Source organism: Pteronotus mesoamericanus, unplaced genomic scaffold, assembly GCF_021234165.1.
Source record: "Pteronotus mesoamericanus isolate MK-2021 breed Mesoamerican mustached bat unplaced genomic scaffold, CSHL_Meso_final scaffold_36, whole genome shotgun sequence".
Classification (NCBI taxonomy): domain Eukaryota; kingdom Metazoa; phylum Chordata; class Mammalia; order Chiroptera; family Mormoopidae; genus Pteronotus; species Pteronotus mesoamericanus.
In genome coordinates this window covers 16,139,685-16,164,255 of record NW_026555313.1, presented here as the reverse complement: position 1 = coordinate 16,164,255, position 24,571 = coordinate 16,139,685, and the positions used below count along the sequence as shown (strand labels likewise).

Below are 24,571 nucleotides of genomic sequence, written 5' to 3'. Positions count from 1 at the left end.
GCTCGATTTCACATCTAGAGGGTTTTGGTGGGGTGGTGGGGGAACACCTGGGCCTCGACAGGTGTCTTTGGTTGATGGAGTAGGAAGGCCTGGAGAACGGGACTTACTGCAAGGGAGGATGGAGGCCTTTTCTGCAGTATAAACCACTCAACTGGCGCTAGGTCACAGACTCTGAAGGCTTAGGTCTACTTTTAACTCTAAGGGGAAAGGTGAGAAGGAAACAAAGTACATTTAAAGCTGCTACTCCTTCGTAGGCCCATATTCCATGGACACATTAGTGACTATGCCTTGAAGACTGGTTCGTGCATCAAAAGCCTATTTTCTTAGTAGAGGCAAACACCAGGGGGAAGGGACACACACCCAGCATTCTTAAGTCTTCCATAAAAGAAAGTGACTTCTTTGGCCAAAGACCCTCTCTCACCTGTGTTCCTGCAGCTGCTGTTCAAGGCTCCGTGGTGGTTCTTTACAATAAAGCTGACAGGTATTCTGGGCTTTTGACAGAAGGCTGGGCTTCTGGAAGAGCAGAAAATAATGTAAGCACAGCTGTGTATTACCATCTAGGGTGTAGTCATCAGACCGTATCGCTGCCTACAGGATGAAGCCAAGTGTGTCCTCCACAATCCATGTGGGGTGAGAGGGGATTGACGATGTTCACTGAGACCCTGGTAGAGCTGTGGGGCCGACAGCTTTGAGTCAGCAGGCCTGGGCTGTCTCAGCTCTAACCTACTTCCATCTTCCATTTCTAAAAGTTCACTAGGACTGTGAGGTTCATGGAGATTTTAAAAACAATGAGAAAAGTAGGGTTAAATATTGATAACAAAGGCTGCAGCACCTGCTGAATGAATAGGCACCAATGTAGATAGCTGGTATTAAAAATTTGCAGACTTGAGATTTCCATTTTATTTACTATTCGTTATGAGGCATAACATTAGAAGCAAAGAAGCCATGCTTCCCTTTCCTGCCACTCCATGGTGTTATCTTTTCCTGGGGCCTGAGAACAAACCCACCAACACAGACCATAATGCTAAGTCTGAACACGCTCCTAGAAACTAGAAGTGCACCATCAAACCTACCCGCCCATCAAGAATCAAACTGCTACCCTAAAAACAAACAAACAAACAAACAAACAAACAAACAAACAAACACGCAAAACAGGTTTCTGCTGTTCAGAAAGCCGATTCTGGACTAGCACAGTGAGCTGGGGTAACACGGGGAGGGTCCCACCTGGAGTCTGTGCTGCAGGTACTGGGCTTCCAGGCTCTGCCGCGGCGACAGTTGAGGACGCACGTTGGCGGGGAGAGCGGAAACACTTTTCTGCTGCTGAGATACTTCCTCCTGAGGAGCAAGAGGGAGAAAACATTTTCAATTCTCCATGTAGGAGAAAGTTTTAGTTTCAGTTGAAGCACCTTGGCAAATGTCCAAGAGGAACTCCAACTCTGTAAGACGTAATCCTCAAAGCCTTTTTCACAACGAGTACGCTGAGGGTTAATCATTAGGCAGAAAATCTATGCATGGATTCTCTGTTGTGAACGATCATCTAGTCAGTATCAGAGCAAAGGCTCTTTGTTACTAGGAGGCCATTACCTGCATGTGGGCCTCAAATGCTATAATATCCTCGATGCACCAAAAATAGTGCTCATTATAAAATTTATTGGCTAAACAGCAGTATTTTTTGTATCTTTAGCATAAATAATCCATTTATAGTATTTAGTAAAGTGATAGCACATCAAAAGTAGTGGAAAGAAGCTCCTCACCTGGGTAAAGTTTATTACTCTTAATTTTTGTGTATGTGCTGGGGGGGACAGGGGAGTCTAAAGGAGACTCTAAAAGGTAACTCATATAACATCTGCCTTGTGAACCAAACAGCTTGACAGGGTCAAGGCCTCCATGTGGTGCTGAACACCTTGGTCCGTGTAGACAGGTCTAACCTGTCAGTGGAAAGTGGCAGCAACAAGGAAAGTTTTCCAAAAGAGCCTGTTTGTTCCAGGACTGGAGTAAATCCTCTAAATGAAATGATGTGTCTTCAGGACGAACTCACTCCTCACACTCACAGAGCCACGGTGGACAGGGCCCGGAGCACTCACCTGAGGGCAACTGCTGGCCAGGTCTTGGAGCTGAGGAGCAGCCGACGCCAAGTTCGGGTCTGCCTCTGATCCTATTTGTTCATACAGCAACTGTACTTTGTTCAACTCCAGGATTCCTTTGGTTCTAGCCAGATTCTGAAGGTGTTGTCTAAATGCTACAATTCCTGGAAGAAAGTGCAGTGACCAAACAGTTTAAATAAAACACAAGGCCTTTTACTGACCACAAGTGTGGTATCAACAAGGCAAGAAACCCCTTTAAATCCTACCAGATAAGCGTTTTAAAAGTTAGAAGGGAAAAAGCAGTCAGTTACCTTGGGTGAGGGAGGTATCCGAAGCCCTGCGGCCCTCTCTGAAGCTTACTGGCGACCTGTTGTGGGCCTCTCTTTTTTGGGAGCTCAGAGCCTGCATGGCTGGGTTGGCAGGTCTCAGGCTTATGAAGGGAGATGTCATGCGAGGTGAAGGCTGGTTGGCTAACATGAGGTCCTTAAGGGAAGGGTTGTCCTCCAGGAAGTTCAGGTCCCTCTGGACAGACCCCATATCATACTCAGAATCCACACTGTCAAGGGAGGGGTTGTCACTCATGGAGAAAATTTTTCCTTTAAGAGAGAACAAACATATATGACAAACAGCAAATAGCAACTTTTTTGAGTAGGAGATACAAAGCTCAGCGAGCCTGAGTTCTCACAGATACAGTGCCCTTAATCTCCAACCAACACACCTTTTCAGAACCTTTTTACATGTCAGTTTAATCAGCTTTGAAGTTAGTGGAGAGAACACTACAGAACCCATACCCACCAGCTCTTTGCCACTCCCCAAGTGCCAGGGTCCTTGATGAGTCACATGGCACTCAAATGAAGTCTGGCAGTTTGGGGAGCCAACCCAGAGACAACTCACTTAACTCTCTGTAGCTGCTGAGCAGGCCCGATCCTTCAGCCTCCTGAATGCTGTCCATGAAGGAAAAAACAGACTGACTTCTCCGGGTGAAATTCTCCATTATGGACCTCATTCTAGGAGCTGGTTGGTATGATTACTGTTTCTTAGAGATGGGACTGTGAGTTGATGCTGTGAAAACTTAACCTGGAGCTTAATGCACCTCATACCTGAACCAGGCATCATGAACAGCTGATTGGTCACTTCTGACAGAGTGTGCCGCCTCTGCCCACTGCGTGTGGACTGGAACGCATCAAAGGCCTGACTGGGGTCTTCCTCAGCCTCTCCTTCCGTCTCCAACCCTTCATCAATGGAGGTCTCCATCATGTTGCTGGGCAGCGACTGGCACCCCTTCTTCACCAGGACAGGAGGCACAGGGTCCAGCAGACAGCCATTGACCTGCACACCAATGTGAGAGGAAATGATCAGCTGCTGCTCTGAGGAGATGTTAGAGAAATCCACAAGGAAAAAAATGTCAACACTTGTGGCTAATTAGAAATTAAATAAAATGTACTAAAAATGTGTATATTTGTTACTAATGACCACATGAAGAGGCAAAACAACTACAGCACTTAAGAGACAGAAGCCCATTATGACCCAAACTGGCGCTGCCTCCCAGGATTCTATGAGTCATCATTATTACAATAAACAATTTTTTTTAGTGGTTTTGAGATGAATTGAGGGCATATTAGGTTCAGGCCTACCGGTTACTTTTTAAAAATAAGGGAAATGAAGAAGGGGGAAGATTTTTAAAAATGCATGGCTCAGAGTGAAGGAAAAAAGAGTAGTACCAAGCATTCTTTTAATTCTCAACCACAAAACATACCGTGAGGTTCTAGACAGGCTTTTATGTTTGTAATTTAAGTACCTGCCTATTTGATTTAGTCTTTAATTGGTTCTATGTGCCTGAGGAATGGAAAAAAGAATTATTTAAAGATGGACTGATACCACAAAAAGGATTGAAAAAAAAAATGCAACTGGCAAACAGAGCCTCACATTATAGAATAACAAATGACGCTCAGCCCCAAATTCCTGCAGAGGTTAATGCGCACCAGTGCACTGAATCCTCTGTCCTCCAGCAACCTACACAATACCTGTAGTTCCTGTCCCATGGGGTGAGCTCTGCATAGCTCCTGAGTGAGAACTCTGGCCTCTTCCTAAGCAGTTGCCCAGCAAACCCCCTAAGGGCGGCAGAAACAGCAGACAGCCCGTGGTTGCCTGTTCCTCTGGCTGGTAAAAGCCCCAATGAGGAAGCAATTATTTACCTCATTACCTTAACTGTTCCCCTGTGGAAATCAATCTTTTTTCTCCTATGAATAGCTAGCTGCTCAGGAACAGCCTAAGCAGCACTTTCACCTGGAATACACTGGGTAGAGCTATTGTTTCCTTTGGAAGCAGGCAGAACACATGTGTGTGAGAGGTGACGTGGGACATCTCCGTGCCAGACACAGGGAACTTTCCTCTTATGGCAACTAATCTGAAGGCGCTGGAAGGCCCTTTATTTGGAGAGGGAGACTTGGGTGACTCAGATCTTTGTTTGTTTGGGGGAGGGGATGATAATTCCATAAACTGTTCGGGGGCGGGGGGTGCCTGCAGCCATTACTTGGGTAAGGTGGCAAATGCACACAGCATTTTAAAGGGAGGAGTGGTTATTTAAAAGGAAGAGGGGCAAATGCTTTCTTTCCAGACAAAGACCAGTCTTCCCCATGGCACCAGCAAAAACTCTGAAATCTGGCCAACTCTTACTCTCCCCTTGGCCCTTCCCCAGATAAGTTTTCCTTTTTTGACTACACTTAATACTGGTAGTTCTCTTGTAAGAAAGAATGGCTGGCTGTTTGGGAACTTATATTCATACCTCTAGGTTCCTTAACTGTCTACTAATACAATTTTCTAAGATTAGCCAAGGATGAGTTAGAAATGAATAAAGCAACGGAGAAAAGACTGTTATTAAGTAATTGTCTATCTTTATGCTTACAGCCTGTGTCAAAACTTGATCAGATATTTCTTGCAGTACAGTCTTACAATCATGTTCTTTTTTTCTTTTATAGAGAAAAGTTACTTTTTTCTGAGTACTCATAAAGCCTTTCAGTCTCCGGAAATTTATAATTTTTCCCTCAAATTATCTACTTATAAATTTATCTCATCTAAACTATATGAGGAATTATGTCTTTTATTAAAATATGTTTACTGAATTCAATTTCATACTGGGGCAGGTAGAAAACAATGACTGTTTCTCAGATGAGGCCTAATGATTAAATCAGAAAACACTCTGGAGTCCTGCTCATAGGTGTGAACACCTCAACTATCAGTTCATTTCCGGAACCAGGTGATAATCATGCCACTCTTCCTTGTCAATTTACTACCAGGGAACTTGATATAAGAGCTTAAATTCAACTGTAGAATTTTGTGACCGAAATATTGGGCTGATCTACCTCGGCTGCTAGAAATACAATCTTTTGCTCTAGGAAATAATGTAGCCTAATGGTAAATTGCAGTAATTCAAAACACAGCACTGGTGAAATGTACATTTTCCCCAAACACTGTTTTTTCTCTCTCCTTAAAGTTTAATCAATCACTTCATTTCTGGTAAGAGACTTCCTATACATGTAGGACTGAGAGACTCTACCACTGAGCCTACCACAAATGCAGGCGTAGCACAGGACACTGGCAGACTATTATGGGCCCAGTGTGTCTTCCCCAACCCTGAGGTGGCTGCATCTGGAGAAGGGACCTCAATGGAAGTGTAGTTAAGTGAGGTCATAAGGGTGGGCAACTGATCTGGTAGGACTAGTGTCGTTATAAGAGACACAAGAAAGCTCGCTCTCCCAACACAAGCACAGAAGAAAGGCCATGGAAGGACAAAGTGAGAAGGTTGTTCTCTGTAAGCCAAGAGAGCCCTCACCAGGAATCAAACTGACTAAAACTTTGATCTTGGACTGTGAGAAAATACATTTCTATTGTTTAAGCCACCCAGCCTGTGTTATTTCATCACGGCAGCCCAAGTTGACTGAAGCACAGCCAGCTGAATTTGGAGGCTGCGAATGTGGCTAACTTAACGTATACCCTGAGCGCCCAGCAAGTTTGGCATATGTTCAGGTGGTGCTGCAGGCTCAAACCTCAGCTCTATCACTTATCAGCAAGTTGCCTAACTTCTATAAAGTTCAATGTTTTTCACTTGTAAAATTAAAGTTGTTGGGGAGGATTAACTAAAATAATATATGTAAAATAACACAGTACTTTAGGTATTCAGTATATTGTATCTATTATTATTTCTTGACCAAGAGAATACTTTATAGCAATAGAACATTTTAAAGCAAGAGACTAAAACTACATCTTCTTTTAAAGCATTTTTACCATCTTGAGTCAAGTTAAATAAACAATTAGCCAAAGAATAAAAGTCCTGGATAACACCAGTACTAAAAATTTCTCCAAAGGAGATAATCAGAGGCACACGCAAAGATTTAGACACAAGAATATTCACCTGAAGCATTTAGGAGGATGAAAAAACATTCTGATATTCAAAAATAGGACAGTACAAAGTTAAATGAGGGTACATCTAATACAATATATTAGGTAGTTAAATATAACTCATGCTTTCAAAGATTTCATGATATGGGAAAAATGCTCATGATGCTATAATAGGTAAAAGCATGATATAAAATGACACAGAATAGAACATAATTTTATTTTAAAAAGTCTACCAACTTACTGAGCCATCCTACTCTTACCCACCCACTCACCTGCCCAACTGTCTATGATCCCCTTAGGAACTATGTCAAAACAGCCTTCTCCTTGGGAAGTGGGATTATGGATTAAGTTAATTATTTCCTTTATTCCTTTCTTAATTTTCCATTCATGAGTCTTATTGGTTTTATTTTTTCCAACTATAAGTTAAAAAATGCAAATTCAGAATAGTGCAATTTCTTCCCTTTACAAAAACTTAGAGGTTAACACTATTAAGAGTTTGCTGTATATCCTTTTCAGACATTCTCTTATGTGCTGTACTACCTCTATACTAACAAGTTATTAAAAATGTAAATAGACACAAAACATCTTTATTGCATTTGCATTTTCTCAGTTCAGACTCATAGTTCCCTTCTGCTATCCAGCTATGAAAGGGTTAACTGGGAAATCCAGTTATTATAATCTCTAATAAAATGTTAAAAGTGACTGACATGAGTGTGTATAAAAAATTCATGATTCCAGCCCTGACTGTTGTGGCTTGGTTGGGTATCATCCCACAAAGCGAAAGGTCGCCAGTTTGATTCCTGGTCAGGGCACATGCCTGGGTCGTGGGTTTGGTCCCTGGTCAGGGTGCGTTCAAGAGGAAACCGATCAACGTTTCTCTCTCACATCCATGTTTTTCTCCTACTCTTCCTCCCTCCCTCCCCTCTCCCTAAAAATAAATAAATTAATAAAATCTTTAAAGAATTTTCATAATTCCCAAAGAAACCCTCAAAAGAGACAGTGCCTCAAAAGAAAGACGCTACAGGGTCTGTTCATCTGCCCTCCATCTGATCTCTTTGTCACCGGGGGTCTCAGTTCCTGCTCAGAGTTGGGAGACTTTCTTAGAAAGGTGCTGTTTTTTGGAGGCATCCCAAACCAACATTTCAACACAAACCTAGGATTTTACTGACAGTTTTAAGTTGAAGACTTAGGGGCAGGAATGAGAAGGGAAACCTCTGAGATGCACAATACCTGCCACCATTTGATAGTAGAAATGAATAAGCAATATGTGCAGTTAGGAAGCATCTACTAGAAGACAACAAATGGTTGTTGTAGTAGTAAACACAGATGAAGCGATATGAAAAACAAAGGAACTGTACTTCTGACAGGTTGGGGTGTGTGCATTTATTGATGGGTCCCAAGAAAGGGGTACAAGGGAGGGAAAAAGGATAAGCATTTTTTGCCGACATAAACAAAACGGTCCACAAATAAAACCTGTGGATGTTCATGGCCTAAGTGCCAAAGCAGCTCAGCTAGTGTGGGTGGCCAGTTCTCGAGTGGCACTGCTTTTCCTACAAACACAAATACACCATCTAGGTACTATCTATATCTTTCACAAAATCATTCATTTCCTGTCTGTTTCCTAGTTACGGTAGCAATCACAAGCTTTAAAAATAGCTTGCCCTATATAACACATCAGACAGCACCCAATCTGTATTTCAGGCCTGATGCCCTCACAGACAAGATTTTAGCAGAGTGCAATTTATTTTTTTCCAAGGGACTTGTATCTTAAAAATAAATTATGTTGTCCCAATTTATGTCTAACTTTCTGGGTGAGAATGTAGTAGCAGCAGTTTATGAGATTATCGAACATGCTAGGCAACCACAACAGAGGAAAGAAAAGACTGTCCACAGGAAGTGGTGTTCTTAGGGGCATGGACTCTAACTCCTGTTCAGCAACTTGGCTCAACACCTGTTTGTGACAGCCTAGCATCAAGCTAGACTTATTATTTAGCTTCTGAATTAGCTCTACCTCCAGAGTTCCCTATTTCAGGTAATGGTACTCACCCTCCCCATCTTGCAGGCTCAAAATACTATAATCAGTTTGTACGTCTCTCTGGACCCTGATATTCTATCAATTTTTCTCATTTATATCATCCTCTTCTCTCCGGTTTCATGAGCACTGTCCTAATTCAGACCCTCATCGTTTCCCCCACTGGACAGATGTTCTAACCTTCACCGTCCTTGTCACCAGTCTTTCCCCTAACCAATGCATTCTATTTACCCTTTCTGGTTAATTTGTGAAGTACAACATGGATCACTGTGCTTCTTAGGTTAAAAAATTTCAATTGTTTCCTACTACTTTGAGAAAGTCCATTTGGAAAAACTCTCTTGATGATACTGAATACATTCCCACACTGAGAACCCGAGCCTAGAGAAAAAGCTGACAGCCCTGGGCTTACCATTCAAAGCTAAACTACTCACCGGTATTTCATGTAACTCCCCTTCACAGAGCCTTTCCTCAGACGCACTTAATTACTGTTCTGACTTAGATGGACCTAGGCTTTCCTGATGTTTGCTGTTGCTCAGGTTTCCCCCCTACCTAGGTATCACACCCTAGTTTCCATCCACCCATATTCTGCACGCCACTCAATTGCCAGCTCTGATGGTTGACCCAAAGACTTCCCTGTTCAAACCAGCTAAAATCCCTTCTCGTTTCCTGTTTCCTTCTAGTCTTGTAGCACTTTGATTTATATTTATTTAAAGGGCCAATTATTCTATAAAACAATAATGAAGGATTAGATGAAGAAATTAAGAAAATATTCCTATTTAGAACTGCATGAAAAAGGGTAAAATACCTAGGAGTAAATTTAACCAAAGAGGGGAAAGACCTGTACTGTGAAAACTGTAAGACACTGAAGAATTTGCCCTGGCCAGGTAGCTCAGTTGGTTAGAGTGTCATCTCAATACAGACAGGTTATGGGTTTGATTCCCAGTCAGGGCACACACAAGAATCAACCACTGAACGCATAAAAAATAAGTGTAACAATAAATCAATGTCTTTGTCTCTATTTCTCCCCACTTCCTCTCTATCTAAAAATCAATAAATTTTTTTTTGGAAAAAAAAAAAAGAGGAATTGAAGAGGATACAAATAAATGAAGCATATACTATACTCATGAATTGGAAGACTCAGAATTGTTAACATGTCCTTACTACCTAAAGCAATACACAGATTAAATGCAATCGCTATTCAAACACCAATGGTGGTCTTCTCAGAATTAGAACAGTGCATCCTAAAAGACCCTATATAGCCAAAGAAACTTTGAGAAAAAAACAAAGTAGAACATATCACGCTTCCCGATTACAAAATACACCACAAAGCTACAATAATCATAACAGTACGGTACTGGCACAAATACATATGTAGATGAATGGAACAGAATTGAGAGCACAGATATAAATCCTCCAATAAATAAATAAATAAATAGACTTAATGGTCAATTAATCTATGAAAAAGGAGGTAAGGAAACACAACAAGGTAAAGAGAGTCTCTTCAATTGTGGTGTTGGGAAAACTGGACAAATGAAAAAAATAAAACTGAACCACTTTCTTACAACATATACAAATATAAACTCAAAATAGGTTAAAGATTTAACTGTAAGATCTGAAACTATAAAACTTCTAGAAGAAAATATAGGCAGTCAACTCTTTGACACTGGTCTCAGCAAAATCTTTTTGGATATGTCTCCTCAGGCAAGGGCAGCAACAACAATAAAAATAAAGAAATGGGACTACATCAAATTAAAAAGTTTCTGCACAGTGAAGGAAACTAACAAAAGAAATGACAATCTACTAAATGGGAAAAGATATTTGCCAATGATGCATCCAATAAGGGGTTACTATCCAAAATATGAAGGAACTATAACAGTTGAACAGTAAAAACAAAACAAAAAGACAATCCAATAAAAAATGGGCAAAGGACCAGAGGAGACACTTCTCCAAAGGGGATATACAGATGGACAAAAGATATATGAACAGATGCCTAACGTCATTAATCATCAGGAAAATGCAAATCAAAACTATAGTGAGATAACACCTCACACCTGTCAGAATGGCTATCATCAAAAAATCAAGAAATAACAAGTGCTGGTGAGCATGTGGAGAAAAGGGAGCCCTCATGCACTGTTGGTGGGACTGTAAACTAGTGGAAACACTATGGAAAACAGTATGGAGGTTCCTCAAAAAATTACAAATAGAATGGAGGCGGAGGTGGATGCACTTTGCCTCCTTGCACAATCGAAAGAAGAACAAATTTAAAAACAAAAAATAACCAGAACTGCCAGAGAATCACTGTATGGAAGTCCAACAACCAAGGAGCTAAAGAAAAAACATTCATCCAGACCAGTAGGAGGGGAAGAGACAGGCAGCCAGGGTGCAGAGGACGCTCAGCAAGGCGGTGCTGGCAGACCCCGCGGTCCCACATTTGCATGTGGACAAACCAGAGGAACAGCTGGGGAGCGAGGCAGACTGCACAATCCAGGGTTCCAGTGTGGGAAGAGGAAGCCTCAAAACCTCTTGCTGTAAAAACCTATGCAGGTTGCGGCAGCGAGAGGAACTCCCAGTCTCACAGCAGAGTTCGCTGGAGAGACCCATGGGGTCCTAGAATGTGCAAGAGCCCACCCACCTGGGAATCAGCACCAGAAGGTCGCAATTTGCTTCTGGGTAGTGGGGGAAATGATTGAAAGTTGGTGGAGAGCTGAAGAAGCAGCATTGTTCCCTCTCAGACCCCTAAACCACACACAGCACCACAACTCAGTAGCCTGGGTTGCCCTGCCCTGGTGAATGCCTAAGCATTCCAACATAACAGGCAGCACTTAGACAAAGAAATATGGTCCAAATGAAAGGACAGATCAAAGTTGCAAAAATAGAACTAAGTCATGAACAAAGAGCCAACTTATCAGATGTACAGGTCAAAACACTGGTAATCTGGATGCTCACTGAATTGGTTGAGTATGGTCGCAATATGGAGGAAAAAGTGAAGGATATGCAAAGTGAAATAAAGAAAAATATACAGGGAACCAACAGTAAAGGGAAGGAAACCAGGACTTAGATCAACAATTTGGAACAGAAGGAAGAGATAAACATTCAACCACAACAGAATGAAGAAACAAGAATTCAAAAAAAATGAGGAGAGCCTTCGGAACCTCTGGGACAACTTTAAACGTTCCAACATCTGAATCATAAGGGTGCCAGCAGAAGAGGAAGAGTAAGAAGTTGAAAAGTTATTTGAAAAAATAGTGAAGGAGAACTTCCCCAATCTGGTGAAGGAACTAGATTTCCAGGAGATCTGGGGAGCTCAGGGAGTTCCAAAGAAGTTGGATCCAAGGAAGCACACACCAAGGCACATCATAATTAAGTTACTCAAGATTAAAGATAAGGAGAGAATCTTAAAAGCAGCAAGAGAAAAGGAGACAGTTACCTACAAAGGAGTTCCCATAAGACTATCAGCCGATTTCTCAAAAGAAACCTTGCAGGCAAGAAGGGGCTGGCAAGAAGTATTCAAAGTCATGAAAGACAAGGACCTACATCCAAGATTACTCTATCCAGCAAAGCTATCCTTTAGAATGGATGGGCTGATAAAGTGCTTCCCAGATAAGGTCAAGTTAAAGGAGGTCATCATCACCAAGCCCTTATTATAGGAAATGTTAAAGGGACTTGTCTAAGAAAAAGAAGATAAAAAAACTATGAACAGTAAAACAGAGGGAAAGGCAAGGGGGAAGAATAGGGGGAAAGGTATAGGGATTAAGCAGCATAAATAGTAGGCACAAAATAGGCAAGGGGGAGGCTAAGAATAGTATAGGAAATGGAGAAGCCAAAGAACTTACATGTATGACCCACAGACATGAACTAAGCGGGGAAAGATACTAGGGGGTGGGTCGTGTAGGGTGGAGGGGAAAAAAGGGGAGAAAAAAAATGGGACAACTGTAATAGCATAATCAATAAAATATATTAAAAAAAAATTACACATAGGGCTGCCAAATGACTCAGCAATACCACTTCTGGGTACTTTAGGGTTTCTTAGTGTTCTGAAAAAACCCAAAACACTAATTCAAAAAAATATATGTAACCTTACGTTCACTGCAGCATTTACAATAGCCAGGGCATAGTAGCAACTTAAATGTCCATTGATAGATGAATGAATAAAGGAAATATGGTATATATAGACAATGGAATATTATTCAGCAATAAAAGGATTGACACCTTACCATTTGTGACAACATGACATGAACCTGGAGGGTATTGTGCTAAGTGAAATAAGTCAGACAAAGATAAATACAGTATGATTTCACTTATATGTGGAATCTCAAAAAATCAAAACAAGTTCAGAAATAAAACAAAACCAACTCATAGATACAAAGAACAAGCTGATGGTTGCCAAAGGGGAGGCAGTTGGTGGAGGGGTAAAAAAAATAAAGGACCGATTATAGTTTATCAATTTATTCAGTACTTGGCACATTATCTTTAGTTTTGCACCATGTCTTTTCTGCTAGACTATAAACTCTGAGACAGAATACACATCTGATTCACCCTTTTATTATTTTAAATAGGCTGAAAAGACAGGAACCCAATATTTATTAAGTACCTAAAATTTGGCCAGTACATCACACACATTATCTTACTTAATCCTCACAATAGTCTCATATTATATAAAAGAAAACAGAGATTTGAAGAAGTCAGTCACCTTGCCCAAGTTCACACAGGCTAATAAAGAACAAAGTCTATTTTGAACACACTCCAAGACCTGTTCATTTGTATGAACCTTTGTATATCATAGGAGGCTAAGTATATAAAACACATATTAGAAGTAAATACCTATTAAATGAGAGAAGCTGTCATCTTCCACATCCTAAAAGCCACCTTTATCTAGTGTACCCGGATGAACTTATTTCCTTTAAGCATGTCAAAACAGGATAAAATAACTAACTAACCAAAAAGACAGCTCATCCTTGTGCAGCTGCAGCACATGCACTGGGAGAAAGGCAATCAATAGGCAAAGCCCAATTTAGCACCATACTTATAGTTTTGTTTTCAGAATTGCAATTTGTTTAAACATATCCAAAACCTATGTGGGACCAAGAAACTTGAAGAGAGAAGGACCTGTTTAAGGAAAGAGAAGGGAAGATTTTGAAAAGTGCTTATGAGGTATGACAAGTTATGTAACAGTTGTAATGATAAGACTGTGATGAGAGTCAAGTTTATCCCTGAAAACCTTTCTCAGGTTCTGCACAAAACAACACTCCTGAGTGACTTGGGGAAATGACAAAGTTCAACAAAGTCCAAGTACAGCACCCGTGGACAAAACTGAAGTCTCCAGCCAAGTTACAAGCTCAGAGTCTTTCAAACCCATCCATACCTTTGGAGTGTCAACACACTCTTCTTCCATAAATGCTGTTTCCGCCTGACAGCCAGATGCTGGAAATGAAAAGGCCTCCACATTGGATGCCTGTGGGAGGAGGGTAGATCGCATCAGTCGCATATTCGGTGAATGCGTGGCCACTGGGAAACCCACAGTTTGTGCCTGTAAATATGGCAAGAACAGACAGTTTGGGAATATTAATATTTTCTATATTAATACACAAATTTCTTGGAATAAAATAATTCTTCCTGGTACAATTAAAGGATAAATCATTATCTGTTGGAAAATCCAGAAAAGATCTGACGACATATTATGTATATGGCACAGGTATTGATCTGAAGCAGTCTCAGTAATCAATTACTCTAAGACAGGTTGTACAGAATTTCATTCCTGTTCCATAAAGAGGAACATAACTTTCACAGAGATGACAAGAAAGCTAGTCTTTGTAAAGAATCTAAGAATGCTCTTTTCGTTTTTCAATTCAACAAACATATATTGCCTATAATCTTAAGTAGATTGCCCTGGAAGGCAGTAAAGAAAAGTCCTTGTGTCTAGGAGCTCAAAATTAAACCAGGGATAGATAATACACATCCACAACTAACTAGAGTACAAAGTATGCTGCAGTAAGTGCTATCTATCTATCTATCTATCTATCTATCTATCTACCTGCCTACCTATCTATCATCTGTCATTGTGTGTGTCAGGGTGGGTGGGTGAGATGGTATATATTTCTTGGCAAGGGTATGTGTGAAGAGGAAGAAGAAAGAAGCAGTAGTTACTTGGAGGTGACAAGAATGCCTTTCTTTCAAGGAGACACACAGCCTGAACACAGCTTGCTGGCCCAGTGGAAAGAGAGATGCTTATTGTTGAGCAACTTTTGTTCCTGGAGTCAACCTACTATAGAAAGCTCCTGATGGTGTTAAGTCCATTCTTCATGTCTCCTTTGTTAAGAATGCTAAGTAAGTAAGCATTACAAACTAAAAAACATCATTTTAGAAAGAACCTTCCTTTCTGACAGTGGGTAAGGATCGATTTTAAAGACAAAACTGTTGGATAATCCTTTCCTCCCCATACCTTCAAAACTAGCAGAAATTTATTAGATGCATTTTGAACATAACAGACATTGCAAAACATTGGAGGGAACAATCATGCTAGTTTCTAAAAGGTAGAGGAATGGCCTATATTTCTTTTCTGCCAAAATCACTTCAATGTGTATAAGGTGGAAAATTTTAAATTCAAACAAATGGAAAAGGAACAAATGGTATGATGGTAGCTTCTCCTCTCCCAAGACCTGGGTTTAATTCCTGGCTCCATCACTTAATAACTGCGTAAACTTCATTAACCCCTCTGAATCTTTTCTTCACCAGTGAAAAAGGGCACAGTACCTATTTCACAGTGAAGTTAGTGTAAAAGATAACATGTAAAATCCTTCATTCAGTAATGTTAATTCCTCCTTTTCCTTTCTAAAGTTTTAAAATGATCACAAGAATTCAATGTAGGAATTCAATGTAGGAATTAGATTGCAAAGTGAATACACACTTTTGTTTTCAGACAGTAGCTAATGGCTCCCAGTTAAAATTTCAGGTTGATGGTTTTCCACAAGGGGAAGATATGTTAGAAGTACACTTTATAGTTGAATATATTTTGAATATATTTACAATATACTTTGTATTTGGTATATTCCAACATCATTTGGTATAACGCATCAGATAAAGAATAAAATAGCAATAGCAAAGTATTGGATTGTTATATGATTGGTAAAAACAGAAAAAAAATACCTTGCATACTATTCTGAGTATAATAAAGAAATAGCTTTTCTTATACCATCATTCAGCAGGCTTATATCTTGGGTCACTTTTGAGACTAAACAACTTTTTTTTTTCTTTCAAGTATTAGTCACTCAAATCAATTCTTTTAGTCACATATCACAATGTAAAATTTAATTTCCTAACCAAGTATTTTTGGTATATTGTTCTCACCCTCATCATCAGTTTTTCAATCAAAGGATAAAGCTGGACTTTGACCTCTATTTCTCAAAATTATTAAACTGCTCCTATATGAAAGCAGTCCACACTATTAGGTCAAAGCATTACCCGGAGATACTGGGTGGAAGTGAGAAGCCAACACGATCATTATGATGTGCTGTTCCTTCTCAGTCCCTGCCTCTTACTACCTGTGACTCTTTACATGGCAGGATTGTGCTGTGCTAGATGAAATGTAACACATTTTCCTTGACAACCTTCACATCCAACCTGAACTCTGACAACAACTTACCGCGAACTTTGTAAGGACAGAGGAATGACATTTTACTGTGACAATCACTTCATGGCAGGTTTTAGGCGCCTGCTTTTAGGATTTTGGCAATCACTGAGGGGACTAACAAAGTCTTTTTTGGAACTAGGTAAGTTAAAAATATTCAAATGGCATGCTCAGCACTGCAGAGCTGACCAAAAAAATATGGTATAATAGATGGGTCGATTAATATCCCAAGGAAACAGATATTAACAGTTTCTTTGGTAACAGACAATGGTCATCTCTAACAAACTAATTGTAATGACTTTTAAAACCATATGTTTATTATTTTGAATCTCTTCTTCTGACTTTGTTCTTTCCAGAACCATGAAAATGAAAATAACATTCACTCCTATGGGAAAATCTTTATTGTTCCAGTAAAAAAGAGCTTGTTATTGGCAGAATTGTGCTCCCCTGGCCCAAATCCATACAATGTGAGCAAAAGCTAGTTCACAATTGTACAAATTAATAAATAATAACACAAGAATAGACTCTGTTTCAAATACAACGGTAGCCCTACCTTTGTCCACCCCTGTATGTTAAAGCCCTAGCCCCAAAGTGACTATATTTGGAGACAGGGCCTTTATGGAGATAATTAAAGTTATTATGTCATCAGGGTGTGGTCCTATAGCACTGGTGTCCCTCTAAGAAGAGGATGAGGTCTCAGAAATCTCTCTCTCTCCACACATGCTGAAGAAAGACCACGTGAGGGCACAGCAAGAACGCATCTATACAAACACCAGGAAGAAAGTCCTCACCAGAAATTAACCCTGATAGGATCTTGACCTTGGACTTGTACCTGCCAGAACGGTTAAGAAAATAAACTTTTGTTGTTTAAGTCCCCCAGTCTGTGGTACTTTGTTATGTGAGCCCTAGTCGACTAATTCAATGGTCTTTCTTAGGGCTGTGGAAAGCAACCTCTAATCAGTAATTAAAGAACTGGGATGAGTGTTTCATACTTGTCTGCTTACAGTTCATGAAAACTTGGAGTGGAAGAACTGTTAAGAACTACTAGTTAGAAAAAGGCATAACACATTATTTCTCTAAATAGTCATCGGCAGTCAATTAGATGTAAAGTTTCCTGCACATATAAGTACTTTAAATCTATCTAACATGGAAACCTCACTGTTTTCTAAGTAATATCGCTAGACCATAAACGCCTGGAGGGCAGAGACTGTTTCTTTGGGTACCTATGACCACAGTGGCTGGCACACAGTGCTCTATTTTTGCTGAACTCAGCTGGAATGGTTTAATTTTTATCCTTGTAGCAAACTCATGAAATAGGTATTACTATTCCCACTTTATATTAAGAAAACTGGAGCTCAGAGATGCTGACTTGCTGAAGCCATTCAGCTCAGTATGAAACCTGAGGTCTGAATGATTCTTATTGCTGTATCAAATAAATTATTGCCACTTCTCTAAAGAAAATAGTGGACCATCAACTGCAAACTATATCAGCATGAAAAAGGACACAGGAACTATCAATAAGAGGCAAGAAGAAATGAAGAATACAGTTTCTGAATTGAAGAACACAGTAGAAGGAATCAAATGCAGGCTAGATAAAGCAGAGGATCGAATCAGTGAGATGGAGGACAAGGTAGAAAAGGGCTCCCAAAAAGAGCAAGAAAATGAAAAAAGACTCAAAAAGAATGAAGAGGCATTGAGGGAAATGCAGGACAACCTGAAATGTAATAATATCCATATAATAGGGATACCAGAAGGAGAAGAGGATGAAGAAGGGATAGAGGACCTGTTTGAAAAAGTAATGATGGAAAACTTCCCTAATTGGAGGAGAGAAAAAGACACAAGTCCAGGAAAAAGACACAAGTCCAGAGGGTCCCATTCAAGAAGAACTCAAAGAGGCCCACTCCAAGACACATCATCATTAAAATGGCAAATATCAAAGACAGAGAGAGAATCCTCAAGGCAGCAAGGGAGAAGAAGAAAGTAACATACAAGGGAATCATGACACAGCTAGCTTCTCAACAGAAACACTACAATCCAGAAAGGAGTGTCAAGAAATATTCCAAGTATGAAAAGCAAAGGCTGCAACCAATATTGCTTTACTTAGCAAGGCTCTCAGTTAAAATGGAAGGCAAAATAAGGAGTTTCCCAGACAAAAGAAGACTAAAAGAATACACCTCCACCAAAATAGTACTGCAAGATATGCTGAAGGGATTACTTTAAGAAGATGAAGAAAAAGAGTGAGAAAGAGAGTAAGTCAGTTACAAAGGGAAAAAATGAATAAGTACCTATCAATAATAACTTTAAATGGAAATGGATTAAATGCTCCAATCAAAAGACACAGGGTAGCTGAATGGATAAGAAAACATGATCCACACATATGCTGCCTACAAGAGACCCACCTTAGAACAAAGGACCTACACAGACTGAAAGGAAAGGGATAGAAAAAAAAATACTCCAAGCCAATGAAAAGGAAAAGAAAGCATGGGTAGCAATACTTATATCACATGAAATAGATTTCAAAACAAAGGCCATAAAAAAGAGACCCAGAAGGACACTTCATAATACTTCATAAAAGGAGGAATCCATCAAGAAGACTTAAACATTATAAACTTATATGCTCCCAAGATAGGAGTACCCAAATATATAAGGAAAATCTTGGAGGACTTCAAGAAAGATATAGACAGCAACACACTGATAGTAGGAAAATTTAACACCCCACTGTCAATAATGGATAGATCTTCCAAACAAAACATCAACAAGGACACTGTGACACTGAATGATATGCTAGATCAAATGGGATTAACTGTTATATACAGAACGCTCCAAAGAAGCAAATAAATGTTCTTTTCAATACCCATGGAACATTTTCAAAGATAGGCCACATGATGGGACACAAAACAAGCATCAACAAATTCAAGAAAATTGAAATCAAACAAGCATTTTCTTGGACCACAAGAGCTTGAAATTAGAAACCAACCTCAAGGAAAAAACTCAAAAACACTCAAACTCATGGAGACTCAACAGCATATTATTAAACAATGAATGGGTTAATAATGAGATCAAAGAGGAAATCAAAAAGTTTCTGGAAACATGATATAGAACACACAGCAGTTCAATACCTATGGGACACAATGAAGGCAGTCCTGAGAGGGAAGTTCATAGCAATACCAGCATATCTAAAAAAGATAGAAACATTTCAAATAAACGACCTAACCCTACAACTTCAAGAACTAGAGGAAACAACAACAAACAAAGCCCAGAGAGAGTAGAAGAAGGAAATAATCAAGATCAGAGCAGAACTGAATGACACAGAGACTAAAAGAACAAAGTCAAAGGATCAACAAATCCAGAAGCTGGTTCTTTGAAAAAATAAACAAAATCGACAAGCCTTTAAGCCAACTCATCAAGAAAAAAAGGGAGAGGACCCAAATAAATAATATCAGAAATGAAAGAGGAGAAATTACAACAGATATCAAAGAAATACAAAGGATTCTAAGAAATTACTATGAACAATTATATGCCAAGAAATTTGAAAACCTGGCTGAAATGGACACATTTCTAGAAAAATATAACCCTCCAACGCTGAATGAAGAAAAAGAAGCAGAAAGCCCGAACAGACTGATAACAGCTGGTGAAACTGAAGCAGTCATCAAAAAACTCCAGCTACACAAAAGCCCTGGACTGGATGGTTTCACAGGAGAACTTTACAAAACATTTATGGAAGAGTTAACCCTTGTCCTTCCCAGACTATTCCAAAAATTCCAAGAAGAGGGAAAACTACCAAACTCTTTTTATGAGGCCAGGATCATCCTAATCTCAAAACCAGATAAAGACACAACAAAGAAAACTATAGGTCAATATCACCGATGAACACAGGCACTAAAATCCTCAACAAAATATTGGCAAACTGCTTCCAGCAATACATTAAAAAGATTGTCCTCCATGATCAAGTGGGATTCATCCAAGGGATGCAAGGATGGTTCAATATTTGCAAATCAATAAGCATAATACATCACATAAACAAAAGTAAAGATAAAAATCACATGATCATATTAATAGATATGGAAAAAGCATTTGATATGGTACAGCATCCATTTATGATAAAAACACTCAGCAAGTCCATATATGAAAAACTTACAGCTAACATCATACTCAATGGGCAAAAACCAAAAGCTTTCCCACTACGACTGGGAACAAGACAAGGTTGTCTGCTTTCACCACTTCTATTCAACATAGTATTGGAAGTCCCAGCCACAGCAAGCAGACAAGAAAAAGAAATAAAAGGAATCCAAATTGGAAAGGAGGAAGTAAAACTGTCATTGTTTGCAGATGACAAGACAGTGTACAAAGAAAACCCCAGAGACTCCACCAAAAAACTACTTGACCTAAAAAGTGAATTTGGCAAGACAGCAGGTTACAAAGTCAATATTCAGAAATTGAAGGCATTTCTGTACACCAGTAATGAAATATCAGAATCAGAAACATTGAAAAAATCCACTTGCTATAGCAACAAGAAAAATAAAGTACCTAGGTATAAAGTTAACCAAGGAGGTAAAAGACCTGTATGCAGAAAACTATACAACAGTGAAGAAAGAAATTAAAGAAGACACAAATAAATGGAAGCATATACCATGTTCATGGATTGGAAGAATTAACATCATTCAAATATCCGTATTACCCAAAGCAATTTATAGATTCAGCGCAATCCCTATTAAAATGCCAATGATGTATTTCACAGATAAAGAACAAGCATTTAAAAAATTTGTATGGAACCATAAATGACCCCGAATAGCTGCAGCAATTTTGAGAAAGAAGAACAAAGTAGAAGGGATCACAATACCTGACATCAAACTATATTACAAGGCCACTGTAATTAAAACAGTGTGGTAATGGCATAAGAACAGACACTTAGATCAATGGAACAGAATAGAGAGCCCATAAATAAACCCATGTCTCTGTGGTCAATTAATATTTGACAAAGGGGGCAGAAGCTTAAAATGGATTAAAAACAGCCTCTTCAACAAACGGTGTTGGAAGAGCTGGACAGCTACATGCAAAAAATTGAAATTTGACCACCAACTTATACCATGCACAAAAATAAACTCAAGATGGATAAAAGACTTAAAAGTAAGTCGTGACACCGTAAGTCTTAGAGGAGAACACAGGCAGGAAACTCTCAGATATCCCACGCAGCAATATTTTCACCAATATGTCCTCTAGGGCAAGGGAAATAAAGGAAAGAATAAACAAATAGGACTTTATCAACATAAGAAACTTCTGCATGGCTAACGGAAACGTCAGCAAAATGAAAAGGCAACCAACCATATGGGAAAATATATTTGCCAATGATACCTCGGACAGGGGTTTGATTTCCAAACTATAAAAAAAACTCATACGACTCCACTCCAGGAAGACAAACAATCCAATTAAAAAATGGGCAAAGGACCTGAACAGACACTTCTCTAAGGAGAACATACACAGGACCCAGGGACATATGAAAAGATGCTCAGCATCACTAGCCGTCAGAGAAATGCATATTAAAACCACAATGAGATATCATTTCACACCTGTCAGAATGGCCATCATAAACAAATCAACAAACAACAAGTGCTGATGAGGTCGTGGAGAAAAGGGAACCCTAGTACACTGCTGCTGGGAATGCAGACTGGTGCAGCCACTGTGGAAAACAGTGTGGAATTTCCTCAAATAGCTAAAAATGGAACTGCCTCTTGACCCAGTGACTCCACTGCTGGGATTATACTCTAGGAATCCTGAAACACCAATTCAAAAGAACCCATGCATCCCAATGTTCATAGCAGCACAATTTACAATAGCCAAGTGCTGGAACCAACCTAAGTGCCCATCAATAAATGAGTGGATAAAAAACCTATGGTACATTTACACAATGGAATACTACACAGCAGAAAGAAAGAGCTACTACCCTTGGTGACAGCATGGATGGAACTGGAGAGCATTATGCTAAGCGAAATAAGCCAGGGGGCGAAAGACAAATACCATATGATCTCACCTATAAGGGGAACCTAATCAACAAAACAAACAAGCAAGGAAAATATAACCAGCAACATTGAAAGAAAAAAAACAAACCGACAGTAATGAGAGCAAAGGAGGGAGGAGGGGTAACGGGGAAAAGAAGGAGAAGGGTCAAATCAAGGAACATGTGTAAAGGACCCAGGGACAAAGCCAAAGTGAGGAAGGATTGAGGGAGGGAGTTGGGGGTGGGTGGGGCAGGAGAAAGTGGTGGCGGGAAAATGGAGAAAAATGTATTTTAACAATGAAAATAAATAAATAAATAAGTTATAAAAAGGTATAAGTCATATAATAAAAAAAATAAAATATTAGAACATCAAAGAATTAAAGGGAAAAGGTTCTACTGAAACTTTAAGCACATTTGTATTCATAAAAATGGAGAAATCTATTTTTAAACCAGCTCAACACTACACATTACAATGTGAAATCTCGGAGGGAAAGGAATATACCCTTCAGGCCCACTGCCTATTGCATCCCGAAGGTACTGCACTTAAGACAATTAGTGAAGGAGTACTAATGACTTCTGCTTGAATTATATACATTTTAAGTCACAGAGGTAAATAGCTTTCTATGACAACTTTCATATTTGAACTTGAAGCAAATACCCAGGGAGATCTCAAATGATATTTTATTTGCCTTGGTGTTCAGATGTAGAACATGGCTTCTTATGTTTGGTAACTTGTTTTTATTACCAAACATCCTATGAGTTCATTCTGTTTCATGCATGTCACCCTCCTCCCCTCTGTGTTTAAAGCAATGCCATTTATCTTTGAAGGATTCCAAGTGCTCAGAGATCCTCTAGCTCAAATACATGGGACTTTATTGACACATTCTTTTACTCACATTAGTGTCAATATTCATGTTATTTTACATAGTAAAGTAGGTATAGCAAAGTATACCATTTGCTTCTTAAAATCAAGATTTAAATTTCCTTGGTTATTTTTTTCTATATGTTGTATAGAAGGCCAGGCAGAATACTATTATAATCCTATAAATTTTGAAAAACTGCTAAGCAAGAAATATTCTTGGGCTCTTCCATGCCCTTTGAACGAAGTACTCACAAAAGTATACGGAAATCTTAAAAGATCACATGGACTAAGCATTTCTCAACCTCTATATAGATGATTCCCCAACTCTCCTTACCCTCGGCCTTTTTCCTGGGATCCAGACCCAGTCTTCATCCAAAGCAACTGACTTAATGCCCCAGTAGTCTCTCAGCCTTTGGCTCAAGAATGGAGTTTTCTCTAAGCCATCTCTGTCCCCTTCCTCCCCAACATTTATTTTTTTACTTTATATAACAAACACCTACATAGCACTTACACAGCACTGTTGTAAAGTGCTATACAATTAACGAATGTAAACATCATAAAATCCTATAATTATCTCCATTTTAAGGCTTGGGCAGCTGAGGAATAGAGTGACAAGTAACTTTTTAAGGTCATATAGAGGGAAATGGCAGAGCCTGGAATTTGCTCCAGTGTTTTTAATAAATTGGTTAAAGTCCCTGCTTTTAACAACCATTCTGAGTTGCCTCTCCAAACTATTGCTAAGTTCAGACTGAGTCTGCCTCTAAAATGGTCCTTATACTTGTCCCTTCCTATCTCCACCAGAACCATAGTGTTCAAACCTTTAGAATTTCTCAACTACTATTAAAATCTCCTAACCACTCTCCAAATTTCTCCTCTTCTCTATCCAATTTATCCTTCTCATTGTTACCAGCTTAATTAGCTTAAAGCATGGATATAATTATATTACTTTTCTACTTAACAACTCATTATTTCCAGAACTGTAAGTAAGCTCTTTACCTTGGCATTCAAAGCCTTTTATGGTACACCTTTAATTTACTACTCCCACTTTTTCATTTCCATATACTTTAGGTAGATTTATTTGAATAAATCCTCCATTTGCTCTCTTGAGTACCTCTCGTGCTACTTCTTCTGTCTATGTGTAATGACTTTAACTACTGCCTCTCCCTAACAAAGTCCTATACATCTGTGAAGATCTGCTTAAGTGCTATCTCTCCCATGAAGCCTTTCTCATTCAGATCATTCAGAACTCTCCCCTTTGCCTTTAGTTCTTCTATAGCTTTTATCTTTTTCTACTTTGAATCATGGTTATTTATAATGTCTTATTTTGCTTCAATACTGTAATATCTCTGAGGGAAATGACCATATTTTACACATCCTAACCTCTATGGTACCTATTTATAGAAGCTTGCACAGAGTAAATCTGCAATAAAACTTATTAAATGAAACTGAATGGCAAGCTAGTTACATTAATTCTCAACATAAAGTGAATGATAAAACAATGAAAAATCTCTTAAAGAAAAAAAATGTTTTAAATAAACTAAATCCTTAAAAATAGGAAGGTGCACACCCACAGGCC

General features: G+C 39.2%; 1 protein-coding gene across 2 annotated transcripts in view; it reads right to left on the bottom strand.

The window, feature by feature from the left end:
• Window positions 1-24,571, bottom strand: part of SIK2 (salt inducible kinase 2) — a 133,381-nt gene that overhangs the window by 6,741 nt on the left and 102,069 nt on the right. The window contains exons 9-14 of one of the 2 annotated variants that reach the window (XM_054592488.1): window positions 13,877-14,041; window positions 3,185-3,413; window positions 2,396-2,680; window positions 2,085-2,248; window positions 1,225-1,335; window positions 422-513 (exon numbers count right to left, since the gene is read on the bottom strand). In XM_054592488.1, coding sequence (XP_054448463.1) covers window positions 422-513; window positions 1,225-1,335; window positions 2,085-2,248; window positions 2,396-2,680; window positions 3,185-3,413; window positions 13,877-14,041 — 1,046 coding nt within the window. The remainder of the gene's footprint in view (window positions 1-421; window positions 514-1,224; window positions 1,336-2,084; window positions 2,249-2,395; window positions 2,681-3,184; window positions 3,414-13,876; window positions 14,042-24,571) is intronic. The other variant, XM_054592489.1, reaches the window with a different exon arrangement.